The sequence below is a fragment of the Parasteatoda tepidariorum genome, chromosome X1, assembly GCF_043381705.1.
Source record: "Parasteatoda tepidariorum isolate YZ-2023 chromosome X1, CAS_Ptep_4.0, whole genome shotgun sequence".
In the NCBI taxonomy this organism is placed as follows: domain Eukaryota; kingdom Metazoa; phylum Arthropoda; class Arachnida; order Araneae; family Theridiidae; genus Parasteatoda; species Parasteatoda tepidariorum.
Window position 1 is genome coordinate 32,616,327 of NC_092214.1, and position 19,925 is coordinate 32,636,251.

At 27.8% G+C, this 19,925-nt stretch overlaps 1 protein-coding gene across 1 annotated transcript in view; it reads left to right on the forward strand.

Annotated features, from left to right (window-relative positions):
* The first annotated feature begins 7,269 nt into the window (after positions 1-7,269).
* The window catches only part of LOC107445943 (ninjurin-2), a 29,621-nt gene continuing 16,965 nt past the window's right edge, over positions 7,270-19,925 (forward strand). The window contains exon 1 of the mRNA XM_016060458.3: positions 7,270-7,650. Within this exon, the coding sequence (XP_015915944.1) occupies positions 7,483-7,650 (168 nt within the window). The 5' untranslated portion in view covers positions 7,270-7,482. The remainder of the gene's footprint in view (positions 7,651-19,925) is intronic.

Below are 19,925 nucleotides of genomic sequence, written 5' to 3' on the forward strand. Positions count from 1 at the left end.
CCACTGCCTAATTTTGAACACACGTCGGTTAAAAAGACACCAAATAAATAAAAACGGATCAAACTACTACAGCGCCATCTTCCTTAGAGTCTGAACAAGAGTCCTCCGTCGGTAAAAAAACTTTATTTGCAATTTAAAATAGTGAAAATTAAATTAAACTAAAATGAGTAGACTCGCCCCTGGATGGGTAGACTAGCCCCGGTTTACGTTATATATTATACAAAATTTGAAAAAAATTTCAACATATTTCTTATTGAAAATACAATAATATTAGGGCAATACTTATGGACCTGTCATCCCAACCACATTTCATAACTTCCGTTTTTAAGATACATTTCACAAACTTCTTACGTTCTTATAATTTTTCAAACTTACTTACTATATCTGTTTCTATATCTTTTTCTTAACTATTACTTATTTATATAAAAGCTTCTGTAATCGATGTCATTATTATACATTTTAAGACAATTTGTCGAAAATGTTCGCATTGCGAATCGTTAATTGAAATTAAGAGAGGAAAAAGAACGTGTTCAAAATCTAAGGAATCCTTAATAGGACGCTATACCGCGATAGAAACTTTTCAACACAAATTCTGCTTCACCTCCATAACTAATTTAAATTCTAAAGTATAGTAGTAGAGTAGGCCATGAAGTTTCAATTACAGAATTTTTTTTCCCTTTTTTTTCCCAATGCCCAACTGTGTTGACATTTTTAGTTAATTCAGGCATTTACAGGGCAATTTTGTTGGCCTCTCTTTCAGGGGCACCATATTAGGTGGGCCAACGTTGCTCCCACAGTAAGGACCGATAGTACAGCGAAGGAAAGAACATCCATGCCTTGCCCGGGATTCGAACCCAGAACCTTTCTGATGCAAGGGCAGCTCCCTAACCCCTACGCAGGCAGGTCGGCTCAATTGCCAAAAAAAAGTGTCATAACATCAAAATGCAAAAAAATTATTGGAAGAGATCATTTTCGCTGCATAATCCTAAGTTAGCCTCTCATAATTTGTTTTGATTTTGATATTTTGAAATTTTCTTTTCAGTATTTGAAATTGTATTGTATTGTATTATTTCAGTATTGGCTTACTCTAGGTTTGGTTGAACTCACCTTTTCTGTACTTTAAATTACTTATAGAGGTGAAAGGGAATTTTCGATGAAAAGTTTCTCCTGTGGTTCTTCGATGAAAAGTTTCTCCCATTCTCTTAACGAGGGAGATTACCAGTTTGATTGCTAGAATATTTCTATTAATCATTTTTTTTGCATCCTCTTAGTTTTACCGATTCTTCATACTTCATTTTAAAATAAAAAAAATCGAAAAATCTATATTAAAGTCGATGTAAGGAATACCTACATTTTTAATAGCTTCAGGTTTATCAAATATAGTTCAAATCAATATCAAATTATCAAGAAAGTTGGAACCCAGTTTTTAGTACTCCAGTTTGCTATGGCTTTTATGAAATAATAGACTTAAGTGTTTTCGTTAATTTTTATATTGGGTATAGACTACTCGAATTTTGGAAAATCTTTTTAACAATTTTTTTACTCACGTATAAGATAGTGCAAAACAAAATTAAATGCCATATGTATTTTGTTTATGTTAGTTTCCCACCTTTCTAAAGTATCATTTCAAAAATGTGAAATTTATGCTTAGTTTTAGAATTCATAGTTAACATATCGCTCAACTTATTTTTACCCTTAAATTTAAAATTTTAATGTTCCCTTTTAAAATTTCACGTGAAACACTCCAGATAAGTATATTTAAAAAACTAGCATGAGAAATAGATATTTTTTTTAACAAAAAAAGAAGAAAAAGAAAGGAAACGTATTTAAAAGTAGTAACAAGCAAAATTTTTTAAAATTGAAAATAAAACACTCAAACTTGTGTTTATTTTTATAATAAAATAAGGAGGAAGCGGAAACTAATGCAGTTTTTATGTTGTAATAATTTAACGATTCATTTAAGGCTTATTACAGTAATATAGTAACATTTTAAGGCTAAAAATAACTGAAAAATTCTGAAAATACTTGTATTATCAAAACTGAGACACTGTGAAATGCACCGTAAAACATACTGGATAGATTCATATATATGTTAATTCAATTCATTGTTAAAATAATCACTTCAATTACTTTTGCTTACGCACAATTATAGTCCACACACATAAATCTGTAAGCAAATAATAATGATGTAAGCAAATAATAATGACATAAGCAAAAAATTAATAGTTTAGTCATAAAAATAATTTGTAAAAATGTATTTATTTCTGCTAAATTTATAAAAATAGTTTTATTCCTATTTATAAAAAATAAAAAAAAATCTGATTGCCCCTACTGGTCATTTGCCATAGATATAAAAAATCTCTCTTTAATAATTCTCGTAAATTACAAAACGAAAAAAGATCGTTGTTTTTGCTGTGATATCTAATTACAATTTCCCGACTTCGTTTGTTTATCAAGTTTCATTTTGAATTAAAGATATCACATAACTTCAAACTTTCTCTGCCTCCAGGATGTTAACAATAAGATCTTTTGTATTCCGATTGATATAGCAGTTCTTTTTTTCTTCATATATTTAATAAATATTTGTAATTATTTATACAGTTTAATTCTATATACAATTACCATATTTAGTATATATTTTAAGAATCCTTTTCACAAATCAAGAAAAAAAGTATATACATTGCTTAAAATTAATACAATTATAATTAACATACATAATAATTATAATAATAATTATAATTATTATGTATGTTAATTATAATGTGTAATATGTAATTAGAATGTGTAATATGTAATTATAATGTGTGTATGTAATTATAATGTGTAATATGTAATTATTCATACAGTTGAATTCTATATACAATTACCATATTTAGTATATATTTTAAGAATCCTTCTCACAAATCAAGAAGAAAAGTATATACATTGCTTGAAATTAATGCAATTATAATTAACATACATAATAATTATAATTAAGGGTATTGAAGCTGAAATATGTTATCGAAATCAGCGGAACATAAGTAATGTAGGTGGGAGGAAAAGTGCTAAAGGCAATTTGATTTACTGATGAAATTTCTAAAAGGTATAAATACCTTTCAACTTCATAAAACGGCAATCAAACGAAAATTGATGTTTTCAATCTCGCCTTCCTCAGTAGCGATTTGATGGATTTCGTTCGCTTTTTGTTTTTTCCTCGTTTAAGTATTGATTCGCTACTTTATGTATACACTTTTTTTTCCTTTCAATTTTAACAAGCATTCTACAAATATATAGCACGGGTAATTACGCGTAACTCTCAGTATATATTTGTTTCTAGGAGAAAAGAATCTAATCAGGTGCGTAAAATTATGCTATTTAATGACATACTGTTTTGATTTTAGTTATCAAAATTGATCAATTTTGTCTAGTTCTCAGGGGTAAATGAGTATATTAGGTTTTAATTTGGTTACTTAATTAATAATTTATTTATTAATTAAGTACAAATTAATTAGGTTTTAATTTGTACTTAATTAGTAAATAAATAAATCGACAAAAAAATTCATTTGTGCTTACCTATTGTAAAAAATAATTCATTTAAGTATATACTGACGGTATGTAGTTATTTTTCAGGGTACTGTAGTGAAGTCTAAAAACTGGTAATGAAGTTTCTAAAAGGATATTCAAAAACATGCTACTGCATAATTTTGGGCAAAAAATTTCCGATTCGTTCAGAAAAGACAATAAATAAATAAATAAAAGTAAAACTACCAAATTATGGCGAAATATGCAAAAAATGAATTTAAGGAACGTTTTCCATTCGGATTCAAATGTTGTAAGCATCAGAAAAAGTCCTTTACGAAAAAAGTAATAGCACATTTGTTTAAATATTTCATTCATTCAGCTATCAATTTGTTTTAAAAACACGTCCTATTTATTTTAAAACCAAAGATAATAAATAAAATTAAAAAAAAAATAAGAGCTTTATTGTAAAATATAGAGTCATCTTTATATTTAATTTATTTTGAAAAAATTAATGGGGTGAATACCCGTAACTGCCTGAAAAATAGAGGATTTTCATATTTTTCTTTCTGATAGCATTATAGAATTTAAAATTATTCCTGCATTTGGGAATGTAAAATCATCTTTGAAAGTCAACCAATTTATTTTTCTTATTAAATTTGCATGCTAATCTTTTATAAACCGCTGCTGATGTGGACACCTCTCAAAACGCGTTATCAGTGAGCGAGACAGAGCCGTCTGTTTTCATTAAAAACACAAAAACAATTTTTTTTTTTTTTAGGAAATACTATCGTCGATAAATTAAAAGAGTTTGAACAAGTAAGTCCGTGTTTTAAACAAGCATGCACATTTGATAAAACATTTTAATTTTGAATTTTAAAAAGCAACAAAACTTTTTTTGTTTCTTTTCTTTTTTTTTTTAATAAAGACAGTTTTTAATTTACAGCATTAAAAAAAAAACTAGTCAACCAGATAAAAAGGTTTCGTTTGATAATTGTCATTAGCATATCTGCAAACTTTTACTCATATGGCGTAAATTTTAATTTCTATCTTTAAAGTGGTAGTAAAATGTATGCTTTCATTACATTTATAAACTTAATTTTTTAAACTTTTTTACTGTCACTATTTTTAAAATAATTAAGCATATATAATATGCAATACTGTTGTTAAAGACTCATACCTGCCAACTCTTCCGGTTTTACCGGAATATTTTTTTTTTTTTCATATTTAAAGTGCTAACAAAATTCATGCTATTTCTCTAAACTTTTTGAATTATATTAATAATGATAAATGAGTTTGACCACCACTTCATATAAATAATTACAACAAATATATAAAAAGCTTATTAGTCCTCACGCTAGCGAATATCAACCTGGTTAAAATATAAATATCTTTTTGAGTAAAACTGTTTTTCGGTAATTGTTTTACTACCACTTGGAAAATCCATTCTCGAAAAGAATGAATGTTAGCAGGTATGCATTAGTTTAAAAAACTTTGATTTGCGTAAAACGAACGAGTGCCGATGTTGGGTAATTTTTGTCAATTCTTGTCACTTTGTTGAATAACAATATAATGCGATTTATATTCTTTGAAAGTTGAATTATAGATTATTTATTTATTTATAATTACTGTTTTTATTGCACAGTGTGAAAAATGAAAACTGACTACTCTGAGAAACTTTTGATCTAATGATAGGTTTTTCACATTCCAAGACTCAATCTGAATGATTCGAGGGGGTGACCTCATATATGGCAATTAATTAGTATAGACGATATTTTCAATTACGAAATCAAACACAGAAAAATAATTTCTCTGAATAAACATGCCTTTTTTCGACGGATTCCTGTCTCCCAAAATATAAGAGTCTGGAAAATAGGCAATCTGGAAAATTGGGTCCCAATAGTTTGATCAGGAGAGCGGTCGAAAGTTTTGACCCCTTAATGTTAATTTTATTTTTTGAGTATTTTACCGTATCTCGAGAACTTTTTCAGCGAATTTAAACATTTTTACACACAATTATAACTCTATGTAAAATATAACTTTTAGTAAATATTTATTTTAATAATAGTCAAATAATTTTGAATAGTATGGTTAACAATTTTTTATATTATTTTAAAAAGTGCAATTTTAAATAGAAAAATACAAAATTTGAACGAAGTCAGACGAATAGCTCCTGAGAAATTGAATTTAGAAAAAGTCGTATTTTTAAAATTCGATTTCTCAGGAACTATTCGACCGATATCGCTCAACTTTCGTATATTGCCATTTAAAATTGCATTCTTTAAAATGATGTAAAAATTTGTTTACCTTATAAGTCAAAAATTGTTTTTCAATTATTAAAAAGGAAAATAAAATAATAAATTTTTACTAAAAGTTATATTTTTCATGGAATTATTTTTGGATAAACAAATTTATAATTGTGTGCAAAATTTTTAATTGCAAAATTTTCTCGAGGTATGGTAAAACACGCAAAAAGTAAAATTAACATTAAAGATTCCGATTAAACTATTGGAACCCTATTTTCCAGATTGCGGCTACCTCTTATATTTTGGGAGTCATAAGTCTGAATCCGTCAAAAAAAGGCAGTTTTATTCAAAGAAAGTACTTTTTGTGTTCGATTTCTTAACTTATAATATCGTGTGCACTAACTGATTAGCCGAACCATTTAAACCTAAGATCCGATCATTACATCAAAAGTCATTTAGGGTGTCCACTTATTTTTTTTCTTTTCCGCACTGTACAAGCATTCTCTCTTGATTTTTTCGTTCGGAATTATTCTCTTTAGCTAGCCAGGTATTTGAATGAGAATTTTAGCAAATATATAAATGATATGAAGCTTATTTATGCAAATTTCTTAAGCACTATGAAAATGTAGAGACTTAAAGCGTGTTCACTGGGCATTTAGGTTAAAATTTAATGCATTGGCCCCGACGAGAAGGCGATTATGCAAAATGACACATTTTGTAGTGTAACGAGAATTTTTTTTTTTCTTTTTAGTAATGTGGTAGGATATTTGTACTTGAATATTTTCATCATAATATATTATCAATGGAAGGTATTCACATTGATAATAAATTACGGTAAACAGAATTACTTAATTTTTCACAATAAATGCTCAGATTTAAATAATTAAATTACCAATCTTTATTTTTTTGGATAAAGAATATGTTCTAAAAATGGGAGCATTGGCTCCTAATGGGTTAATTTAATGAAAATTTTCACGATTCTATTAAAGCAAAAAATCCACGAAAATTGCCTATTTTTTTTTTTTTTTTTTAAGGTAATGAAATTTTACTTTAACAAAGTGAATATTGTCACCATAATATATTATGAATGTAAGGTATTAACATTAATAATAAATTATGGTAGACACAAACGCCTTAATTTCTCACAATGAAAGCTAAGAAAGATTTAAATAATTATATTATTTATCTTCATCTTTTTGAACAAAGGATACGCTCTCAAAATAGGATCATTGGCGCCTAATGGAAATTTAATGAAAATTTTTATGAATCTATTAAAGGAAAAGATGCACAAAAAATCCGTACATTCATTTTTTTTCTTCTAGAATATGGAATCAATTATCTCAATAGTAAATCTCTCACTATTTTAATATAGCACAGATTGATTTCGCGCATAATGAAAAACTTTCAGTACTACGAAACAAAAACAGAAGGCCCTTTCTCCCCACTTGTTTTGATAGTTTTTTTCTCTTTCTTCGTTGGAGAAAGAAAAAAAAAATAACCCAGTAGATTCGTAGAAAAGAGTTGGGAGCAAAAAGTTTGAAAGAAGGAGGAGCAGAGTTTTGCTGTGAGTAGGAAAAGTTCTGTTTTAGAGGTCGGACGTCAAAACAACTCAAGAAAAAGACTGGTCCTGAGACTGCGGAGGAGTCCATTTATGGGTAGGGGGTGGACCTATAATTAAGCGTCTATCTGACAGAACTTCTTTGAAAAAAACCGCGAAGATGGCAGCTGAAAGATCAGTATGTGGGCAGTGCGGATGCTTTTAGCTCATTTTCGACGTCCATCTGAAAAGTCTGACATGAATAACGACAGAGCCGCTGATCGAACCCTTGACATTCGCGAGATGGTCGAACTTCCGACACGGACACCGGACGGGGACCCGGCCGATAAACATTTGTTGGAAAGAGAGGTAAGAAACCGCTTAAAGTTTCAGTTTCGGTTTTTTCCTCTCGTTCGTTCATTTGAATATTGAGTGGGCTTTTTAATTTTGATAAAACCTGATGTTGGATTGTGGAATATATTTATACATGTAAATATTAAATAATTATTTTTTAATTAATAAGTAAAATAAGCAAAATTTTACTTATTTTTAATTGATTATTTATATTGATATTATTGATTATATTAGTTTGGTATCAAAACATGAAATTTTTTTTGGTATTTTTCACTGTTGCAATTTCGATTTATAATCCCTTTCGACTGAATTTATACTCCGCATATAAAGATAAAAATAAATATAAACTAAGAGATATTTTACTCCTATACAGAACTGACTCTTACCTTTAAATTTATGATTCAATGTTCACATATGACTCAAAAAATAAGTAGTTGAAACAGATTGAACTTTTTAAGAGACTTTTAAAATAATCTAAAAATCATAAAAACATAAAATTAAGTTTTTTTCTTATAAATATATGTAATAAATTAGAGAAGGATATTTAATAATTTTTTAATTTAATATCCATAAAAGGAAATATTAAATAAAAATTTGAAAAAATATTTATTCTCATATGATTCTTGCCAACAAAATTTATCTAACAAAAGTGGAAATTTAATAGCAAATACCACCAAACGGATATGAACCCGGCACAGAGAGCATTATGGAAATATTGTGGCTTTATAAAAAGATTAATAAATTTTAAATTTTTGCTTTAAATAGATATTAATTGATGTGTTTCTTAAATGATCTGTTTAATCATTGATGGGTTATATCTCTCCTCAGTGGACAGTGAAGATTTTTATAAAGCATTAGCAAAATTTTCCGTAACAGAGAATTCTAGATTCCCCTAAGTTGTTCCGCGGAACTATAAGGTTCCGTTAAAAAGCCACAGGGGTTCGGAGAGTTAAAACTTTTTTTCTTTTATATAGTAAGTTAGTTATATAGTGAGTTTAGTTAAATGGTGAGTTAGTTAAATATAGGGAGTTTATGGAACATATAACTAGATTTATATACAGTCCATAATTCCTAACTTATTTAATATTTAAATTGTTTTTCATGAAATATGAGCTAATTTAAAGAGAAATTAGAAATAATTTAAAAATTATAAACATTTTGTGAAAACAATATATTGAATAAGTTTTGAAAAGACATATGTTTATAAAAATTGAAATTGGTATTGGGGTGATTCTTACGAAATATAACAATTCACTGTCCCTTTCTCCAAGATTTAATACTAAAAGAACTTTTTTTTAAATTAATAAATTGCATTGCTGTTAGCATTTTAAAATGACTTTGCATGTATTCATTTACAACTCTATATTTGCCCTCCTGTAAATAAAATTTACTCGGAAATTTCTCGAACTACATACTTTTTACATTTGTCGTTTAAATTTTGATGTAAAGTGTATTTTTTATAGTCATATATTATTCTCAATTTTAAATAGAATAATTACACTGGGAACAAATTTCTGTTGCATTTATACAAATACTTGATCTTGCCTAATTCGGGTGTAGGGATTTCGAATCGGAAATTAGTTTTGCTCCTAGAGCCACAATAGTTTTTTAAATAACATTTTAAATCTGTTTTTTTTTTTTTATCAAAATGTGCAAGTTTAAAGACATTATATAAAACAGGGGGTTGGATAATTGTTGCGGAGATCTCTTAGGAGAGTAAGAGCACATCATCAAGATTAAAATTATGTAGGAACCCATGCCCAAAAAATTTTGTCGTACGCAGCTAGAGGCGCTTACTCTATTATGACATGTTCAGAAGCACACGAAGAAAGAGTTAAGACGGGAAGAGCCCCTAACGGCGTAAGGCGACATTTAAAGGCAAGGGTTTCCATGCAATTTTAATTCTGATGATGTGCCCTAACTAGCCTGAAAGGTTTTTTGCTACATTTATGCGACCCTTAATATATATATAACGTTTTTAAAATTTTTTTTCTAAAAAAAAAAGACTAAAATGTCATTTAAAAAAAAAACTATTGTTTTAGAGAGAAACCGATATTAGATTTGAAATCAGCAATGTAAAAATATCCTCGATCCGTTAAAAAAATCTCATGCAACAGAGAACAAAAACAAACTTGTCCCTCAGTGCTATCATTGTAACAATATAACCATGTATTTGTATACTCAACTCATTAATTTTACTTCATGATATTGGAATGGTAAGTGTGTTAAGCATTTTTTTACAATATGAATTTAACAGTAAGAATTAGTACAGTAAGAAAATACAAAATTATAATTAGTGTCAGTAAGAAACTACATTACTGCGGTACCGTAGGGTAAGTGCGATAAAAAAATTTTACTACATTAAAATAACAGTAAGGATTAGTATAGTATGATATTATTAAGAAATTGACAGTGTAAAGAAGATGTTATACTCAAAGCCCACTCTGAATACATAGTTCTTATATAAGTCACTTAAATTTTGTTGTAAAGTTTATAGTCGGTTTTACATTGCATATTTACCGTTATAAATAAATGTTGTGCAACAAATATTTTTACAGTATAATATTTACGGTATATACAACATCCCATTTTTAATGGTGGTTAATACCATAGGAAAAAGAAGCTCATGTGTCCCAGAGGAAATCCCAGGTTGCCCCTTCAAGGGGTAGGTCCGGTTAAGCAAATAAATATGCCCCAAAGAAAGCATGAGCATTTTCATATTTGGGACACACCTTCACAAATTTTGGAAGGAGAAAACTAAATTTATTAAATTAAGTACTGCAATGTTTTAGACTAAGGAAAACAACGAATAATTGCAGATAGGTATACTTTCGTGAGTAAGCAATTCAGTGCCGGATTAAGGGTACGCGGGGCCCTGGGCCATTCAAATTTTTGGAGCCCATAATTAAATTTTTTTTTTCGTATATTTTTTATTTATTCAAATATAAAAGTATTTAAATATCTTTTCATTTAAGAAAGCGTATTTATAATAAAAATAAATAATAATAAAATAAATTTTACTTTATTTTTTGTTAAATTTCGTAATTATTTATAGATTAAAAAAGAATTACGGACACGGACACTGAATAATTATAAAACACTAAAACAATTACGAGACACTTCAGTTGGGGCACTAAATAACTTCTTTTTCATTTAAAATGTCTCAATAATGTCAACAAAATTTAATTCTTTGCTTCTTGTTTAAACGAGTCTCAGCTCGCTATAGTACTGCCTTCAATTTTTTCGCGCGCAAAACAACATGACAATTGAATTTGACATGACATTTGAACATGACATTTGAACATGACATTTGAACTTAAAAAACATTGACAAATCTTATACTACATAAACTATAATAATACTTATAAATAATAACTAAAGTAAGTAATAGATAAATATGATTAACATTATGCAAAAAATTATCGTATTTTATTAATATATATTCAAAAAAAAAATTTTTTTTTTTAATTCTTGTTTTTCTTAATTTTTTAAAATTTATTTTCAACAAATCCATTTTAAGGGGGCCCCTAATCATTGGGGGCCCCCGACCATGGCCTAGTCTGGCCTAATGGATAATCCGGCACTGAAGTAATTTATGAACAAAAAAGTTTTGTTTAATTTTTGAATAGCATAGTTTTGCTACATACTAAACTTATGCCCCAAAGCATTTATAACGGGAAATTTTTTAGATTTACTGTATGAGCGTTTTTGGAGACATTATAACTTTAGTTAACTAAAAAGCCCCACTGGTGGTTTTGCAAAAAGGCAAAATTGGTACAATGTTTCTTCCCGATACACTATTTCTCTATCTAATAACATGGAAATTCTAGTTTTGCTATGCAGAGAAGAGCGCAGGTTAAAATACGACTTTTAGGGAGCAGAGCAGCCAATAGGAAATGTTGCTTATTTTTAAAACTTCATATCGCTAGTTTAAAGTACCGAGCACAAATCTAAAGAAAATTAATTCTCTGTCAAATTGGTTGAAAATTTAATCTGTTGTAATTTAAAACAGTCTGATCAAAAGTTATCATTGACACAAAGTCTAAAAATTAATAGTTTCTGAGATACGAAGTCTCATTCCATAAATAGTAATTCTCTAATTCCGTCAAGACAATAGTATTAACTAAGGAAATTGAAAAAACTAGTTAATAATAAACTTTTAAATAAGCATTGTTAATAAGATTAAGTAATGAATGAAAAATTGTTTTGACATGTAAAAGACCTAACAAATTAAATAAATAAACTTTAGTATAAAAGAAATTTTTTTGATTTGTTAGTTTATAAATTGCTTATCATAATGCCGTAGGAAAAATTATGATACATTCAATCAAACAAGAGATACATTTTTAAAACTAAACAACAATATTTAATGTGAACATCTTTTATTGCAATTTGTCTTTCACTTTAAATGGCTCTAAAAACATTGCATTTTTCTAAAAAAAATTTTTTATTTTTCTATGAAATTACCTTAACACTCACTTGGCAGAAGTTTGGCTAATATTTTTTTCCTTAAAGTTTGGTCTTTCCAAAGTTAAACTCAACTTATTCTTAATTTGATAAAATTAGAATAAACTACCGGTATTACTATAGTTTTTCCAGTCAGAAGGTGGCAGAACTTGATTGGGAATTTCTAGATCTTGTATACTAAACTAAAAAAAAACTAAACTCAGTGGCGCGACAGTCCATAGAGGGCCAGGGCCTACTGTGCCCATCTCAGTTTTCTTGACCTTGGGCTCTAGGGTGCAGGAGCAGATGTTCCAGTCAGGTGGTCAACCGAATGCGGAACCCCCAGTGTTTAGTTCCCAAGCATGCTTGGTACTCATTTATCGACTCATTGAAAGGCTGGGTCAACCTTGCCCGGCCCGAGGATCGAACCCAGAACCCGTGGCACTGGAGCGCGAAGCGCTACCACTCAGACACTGGGCTTCACTTGTATACTAAATTCAATAATTCAATTAGAATTGAGAAAGTGGACATTGATCTGAAAACTGGACTATTTGTAAATATTACTTAAATGACATGTCATTTTCTTAAAAAAAGAGAATTAAAAATAAACTATTTAGTTAAAAATGTATTGTATAAATTAATTCCTTTCTAATCAATTGTAACCTTGATATAAAACTGGCTTGTTAAAAAAACTGTTTTAATCTTTAAAAAAAATTGGAAAATAATGATGGGCTGTAAGACAACTTACTGCTCACCAAACTTAATTAAAAACATTAATTGTTTTAGTTTGAAATTTCAAAATTCGCAAATGATCTGACAGACAATTGCGAATATGGATAATATTAAAATAAAAAATTTCAATATCACATAGATTTAAATTTAATTATTCTCTAATTATGTTATAGAAACGATTTCATGTGTTAATAATAAAAATAAACTCGATCAGTCCAAACTAAAGTGGCGATGCAAATTCAAACATGCAATTTTTTTATAAAGAGCGATGACGTCAAAAGAAAATATGTAAGACAGTGTTCCTTACTTCCTGTTGTGGTACAATAGCAACTTTTAGTTTGTTATTTTAAGAACAATCATAGCTGAAAAGGTTACAGCTCAATGATAACACGTGCCCACGTAAAAGATATTTCAGAGTATGAAATGTACCAAACTATTGATTTCAGTAACTGTAATTTATTTTGTATAGAAATTTTAAATATTCCTTCAGTTAACGAACGTTGAAATGGGATGTAGGAACCAAATTTTTCATTAAAATATGTTTTAAAAAATAATTAATCTTTACCTACTCAAGTCAAAAGTTTTGATGATTTTCTATTGATGAACCAACATAAGCTTGAATGTCACCATCAATAATTTCATTATGAACCATTATATTTCTGATGGTAACCAACAAAAGTTACCATCACCCCAATGTAGGAATTCGGACTGATTTATGATGGTTCAACATAAGAATAGCAACTTTTTTGATGATTTGTTCATGTTAAACCATCAGAAATTTCCATCATAGTTTCTTAGAAATCAAATGTTGAAACGATCATGAACAATTATCATCCCAATATAGGAATTCGAACTGATTTATGATGGGCCAATATAAAAAAAACCAAATTGTTTTTATGGTATATTCCTGAGAACCAACAAGAATTCCAATTAAACCATCATGAAAATGTATAGTTGGAACCATCACAAATCATCATAGATTGTTGGTCCATGAGAATCAAACTTCTCTTGATGGTTAACTACCATAGTATAAAAGTAACATTCAAAATTCCCTCATGGAATCATCGTAGTTAGTTGGCATATCAAAAACCATGAACGCATAATGGAAAATGTTGGATGATGGTAACCATCAAATGATGTTGAACCATCATGAATCGCACAGAAACCAACATAAACCATTCAAATGATTTGTTGGAACCATTAAGAGTTTTGACTTGGGTTAGAACATTAAAAATGATAAATTTTACTTTCCAATCTTTGTAAAGACTTTCCGATTAAGACTAACCTATTTCAATTTTAAATTTAATTATTTTGATCACACATTTTTCGGGAAGAAGTTCCTCCCATTCACTCCAACAATCATTGATGCAGTGAATAGGCCTTTAACCAAGCCTTTTACTTTTAACAATTAGCAAAAATGCAGGTCTCTAAGACAGCTCTTGCATCCTCCTACACCTTATGCGTAATTAGGTGTGATCTTTTTCAACAATGATTTCTTTGAAATAGTAATTTAAGCAATAATAATAAACAGGAAGCCGTGAACTCTGACTTCCTTAGTTTTTTATTGACAAAGCGTTTTTTCTTTCTTTCTATTTTAAAAGTTGATAGTTAAAATAAATTCCTTGTGACTTTTTTCTTTTGTTTTTGCACGTTTTTTTAAAGAAATGCTTAGTTTAAATTATTTTTAAACATATATTTTTTTAACAAAACTTTAAAACCAAATTTTTTTTTCAAATTTACTAGAAAAATTATTATAGTAGATATATTTTTTACTAGAATTTCATTGCCATTTGTCTCTAGGACTACAAAATGTATAAATTCGTTTCTGGTCAACAACAGAATTTTGAATTTTAAAAGATATCGGTAGTCAGAATGCAAAAGCGATCTGCATTAGTATTATACATATAATTTGAAAATCAGATACCACAAATTTGTCTAAATATTGAGCTTATTTTCTCTTGATTTTGGGTTTAAATTGGTTATTTCAACGTCATTTTAACAATATATTTCATTTTTAAAATATCAATTTTACAGCATTTTTGGAAAAAAAAACACACTACGATATTTAAAACGTTAAATTTATTTGCTTTTTTATGAAACAATGAAGTTCTTTTAAGAAATCCTAGACACAAAATAAATTGTAAGAAATTTTTTTTTTTAAAAAATGCAGTTCGAAGACTGATGGCTGATGTCTCTATAGAATTTTTGAGGTCATCGAACAAAATTATTGCTGTTTATAAGTAGCTTCTCAAAATTTCTACGCTAAATATGCAGTTATATTAACCTCAAATATTCTGCAGAAAATAAATGCTTAGTGTATTACATTGGTGCTAGGTTATGTTAGACTTTTCGGTAGGTAAGGGACTTAGGCGTTAGATTGTTGTTGTTTTTTTCTTCAAATGAATTGTGGAATGTTGCTTAATTAGTCTATCTGGGCGTACCATCTATCGATAAACATAGTAAGACTAGACTTTTTTGTCTTACTCAGTTTTGTGAAGCTATGTGTGAATGAGGGTTTCGTATTCTAATAGTCCAGGGTCAGCAATTTGGGAGTGCAGGTTACAAGAAATTCTTCACGTGTTGAAGGAATGTTACAAATATTGTTGCGTTAATACTGATATTCGAACCCCTGTTCAGTCTGTCATGAGATTGGCAGATTAACCCTCTCGGCTACAATATGCACCCAGCTTTAGGCAATTAAGTGGTTTTACAAGATGGGTCTAGTTGGCACTGATAAAATTGTACTTGTTTAACAGTATTAGGGGAAGATGGTTAATAAGTGATTTTTCTCGCAGTTAACTGTTTGAATACCATCTCTTTAATGGTTATTTTACTGTTTTGGTTGAATATGGTAAAATAACAATGAAAACAATTCTTATTTAAAAAAAAATTTTTCGAGAAATTTCTTATAAAGCGATCCGCGTCTTTTGAGTTGTTCGCTTCTCTTCTGGATTTGTCGTTCTTTTTTTAGAAAGAATTTTCATCATTGTAAATCTTATGCTAGTTTATGTACTATTAAAAATACTATAAACCATATTTTTTTCAAACAAAGTTATTTGTTTAAATTTTTTTAACAGTAAAAAAATATTTTGTTTTAATTGATATAAATTTATTTAGGATAAATTTCAGTAGTAGATTGAAGTTTATAAATTTATGAAGAAAAGGCTACAAAAAATGAAGAAAAGGCTAAAAAATTGAAGCTAAAAAATCTGATATTAACTATGCATTATATGCATTTTCAAATTCAATTGTGTCAACTCTTTTGAAGCTCTAACTAATAAATTTATTTTATTTTTATTAGACAAAATGATGTGTCTAATTTTGGTTTTAAAATAGTTCTAGTTTTGTATCAGTTCGAATTAAAAAAAAATACTTAATTTCATCAATTTACATTTTATTATAATTTTGTTAACGTCATTGCTTTGTATATAAGTAATTTCTTTAGTCAAAATTAAACAAATAAATTACTAAAAATATTTTTTTTTAAAAATTGCTGAAATGCAGAAATATTAAAATATCTAATTTAATCTGATTTTAAAATAGTTAAAATATCTTACTTAAAAATTTACAATACCTCAAAATTAAAAAAAAATTACAATTATATATTGTTTTGTTTTTATTTCATATTTTATGCATTTTTTTATTAATAAAGATAGTGTATGTTATCTCCGTCCTTAACATATATGTCTTGAAACCTTATCAAAATCTAAGAAATTAATAACCAGAGATTAATAAATAATAAAGAAAACAGTTAAAGAATTATTATCGAGGAAAGCGAGTTTTAAAGACATCAAAATATGTTTAATTGCCGGAAGACTCACACGCTCTCACTTTAAAAGCAAGCTGAAGTTTTTCTGAAGATACATTTGAAAATATACTTCTGAAACAATGACTGTATAATTACTTCAAATTTTCTGCAGTATAACCGCGGATTTAAAGTTTCATTATTTTTAAAATTTATGATTTTAAAGTACCTTCTCATAAACAACAGTAATTTTGTAGAGAGTAGTAAAAAGATTTTTTTTAAAAATAAAATACAAAAAAATTCCTTCACATTGCCTGCAAAATAACTGAAGTATTTTTGCAGCTAAGATTAAACCACAACAAATTTACAGTAGAGTGTAGAATAATTGCAAAAATACAATTCTGTAGAAAAACTGCAATTTATTTTTAACTGGGATTGGGAAAATACTCTATTTACTTTTGCAATTATTTTATAATTACAACTTTCATTATGCAGTTGTGTAATGCCCATAACAAATGTTGTAGTCAAGTTGTATTAAATATCAATGGGACTTGTTGTCTCTAAACAATAGACGAAAATTACTTTTTCCCCGTTCTTATTCCCTTTCCCACTATAGTAATTTTATCTTGGGCCTTGACTAAAACACTTCCTTCACGAAGATGAATAAAGAGATTAGGATATTCAATCCTCATTTTACTACAATGAACTATTTTATTTCTTTTTTCTCTGACGTGAACTAGAATGACTATTATTATGTGACACTTTGAGTCAGTCTTAAAGTCGAATCGGTGTTCATATTTGTTGATTTTTTAGCAATATGAGAAGCCTGATTTTATTTTTAGCTGTATATAATGAAGAAATTGCCTGCTGGTTGTAGTTAGATATGGAGTAGTGTTCTATTTATGATGTAGTCATATTTTTCTAACTTATGTTTTTTAATCACAAACGACAACGTTTTTAATACTAAAGCAGCAAAAAATATCAAATGTTTAGAAACTTTATTATACAAAGAATAACATTTAAGTAATACTAATGTATAAAAAATATTTTAATAATGCTAATGAATAAATAATATATTAATAATACCTATGTATAAATAAAATATGTGTATAAATAAAATGTGTGTATAAATAAAATCTATTAATAAATAACATATAAATAATACTACATATCTTCCTCATAATAATTATACTGTAAGGCAAAATTAAATTATTTATAATAGCAGTCTGTCTAACAAATATGGTGAACATATGTGAAAACAAACGTAATTAGCCAGGGCTCAAGGTTGTAAAGATAAATCGCATGACAGATTTGTTGTAAATTAACAATACGGCTTTGAAAATTAAGAAAAAGTATGAATACCAGCTCCTATGCAAATATTTTGTAAAGAACATCATATATGTATCAATATAATATGCCTTGAGAACACAATGACCAAGGGGGTACAAAAACCCTTTGAACAAATAATGATTGTCTATAGTTTGTAAAATGCACATTTTTGTTGAGAAACAGTTAAGTTGGCAGGGTTAGGACTATTTCTAAACAATTGAAATGCTTGAGGCAAAAAAATGATAAGCCACATTTTTAAAACTGTTCAAGCGTTTAGGGGAAGATACCAAGATTTCTTTTTTAGGCAAAAAGATGTTTCTGTGTATTGTGCAGCTATATAGTGGGAATTCCATAAATTATGAATTACTACCTAGAAACAATATTAAGGAGCACAGATTGATGTATAAAAAATTCCCTCTGTGGGAAAAGAGTAGTTTATGACCCAAAACTCTTTAAATGCTGAGAAGCATTTTCAGTTGCTAAAAATATTAAGTATAATCCAAATTTTAATTTTTTATAACATTAATTAGAGGTCTTTTATATCTTTATATGACCTCATCCACCTGAAACTACAGCTAATTATCACTTATTGTGATAAACTTTTACATATACTACACTAAATAAGTCACTGTCACCGTCACTTCAGAAAATTTTCGCCGTTCGTACTTCTCACTGTCATAACTCAAAAATTATTGGCTGGAACAATATAAAACTTTGTAGATTTAAAGAGAAATGCTAAAAGTACATTCTGGAATCAAAATGTAATTGGTGCGATCATTGCTTTGCTATTTTACATCTAACTAAAGATTTCATTTTTGCGCCGCGTAATTCAGTCTAGGGAAAACTGTTAGCAATGGAATTATGATATTTTTTTACTTATATATTGTATAAACAAAGACAGATTATCAATGTAGGAAAGGAATTGCTATGAATTATAGAAAATGAAGAAAAGTATATTATTTCTAAACAATATACTTTCCATAATTTCTAAAATTGCTATGGAAAAAAAATTATATGAAATTTAACGAAACTGAGGAAAGAAATTATTGAAAATGGGGGAAAGCATATTATTGCTAAAGAAAATTTTTTTTTTAATGAAAATGTTTTTAGTTCAATAGGTTTCAAATCGGCTCGAGTTTCTTCATCTTTTTTTTTTTCAACTGTCTGTCTCGTAATTCTTTGTATTTTGCCGCAAAAAACACTTGAATTAGACAAAGACAGAGAATAAATTGAATTTAGGGTGCTTTTCGATGAAAGGATGACCGGAAGAAGTGTAAAAAAACATCTTGGCCACCCAAAGAGTTAGAATTGGTAATTATTACTTTTCGGGTCTTGTATTTCTCCGAACTTCGACATCATACGATTCAAATCTTGATAAAAGTAAAAGAAAGAAAGAAAAAAGTAATGAAAAAAAAACTAGATTTGTGTGTAAATTTCGGAGAAGGATTTCATTTATTTCTTTATTATATGCAAATCTTTATGCGATGATATGCATGGGTTGATTTTATTAATTTTTTAATGTTAGTGCCCCTTTCAGACATCGTATTTCTTTAATGAGACTTAAACTCTTTTTATAGTATATATATATATATGTATATATGTAANATATATATATATATATTAGAGGGACTACTTTTCTACTTTTTTCAACTCAATAAAGCCTTTTTTGTTTAATTTTTTAATAAAATAATGGAGAAAGATTACTTATATTTTTTTAATCATAAAACTAAACCAGTCTGTAAAATAATTTCTGCCAAAGCCTAGATTTCTTAATATTCACGACTTTATTATAACCTATAGGGTTATAGTCAAAACTTAAAGTAAAAAATTAAAATCTTTAATTTTTTTTACTTTTTTATTTTATTTTATTTTATATTTTAAACAAAAATCTTTTAAAATTAAATTTTTTTTAAAAATCTTTAAAAATGAAAATCTTTAATTTTTTTTTACTTATTTTATTTTATATTTAAAAAAAAGTCCTTTAAAATTAAATTTTTTTTTAAAAATCTTTAAAAATGAAAATCTTTAATTTTTTTTT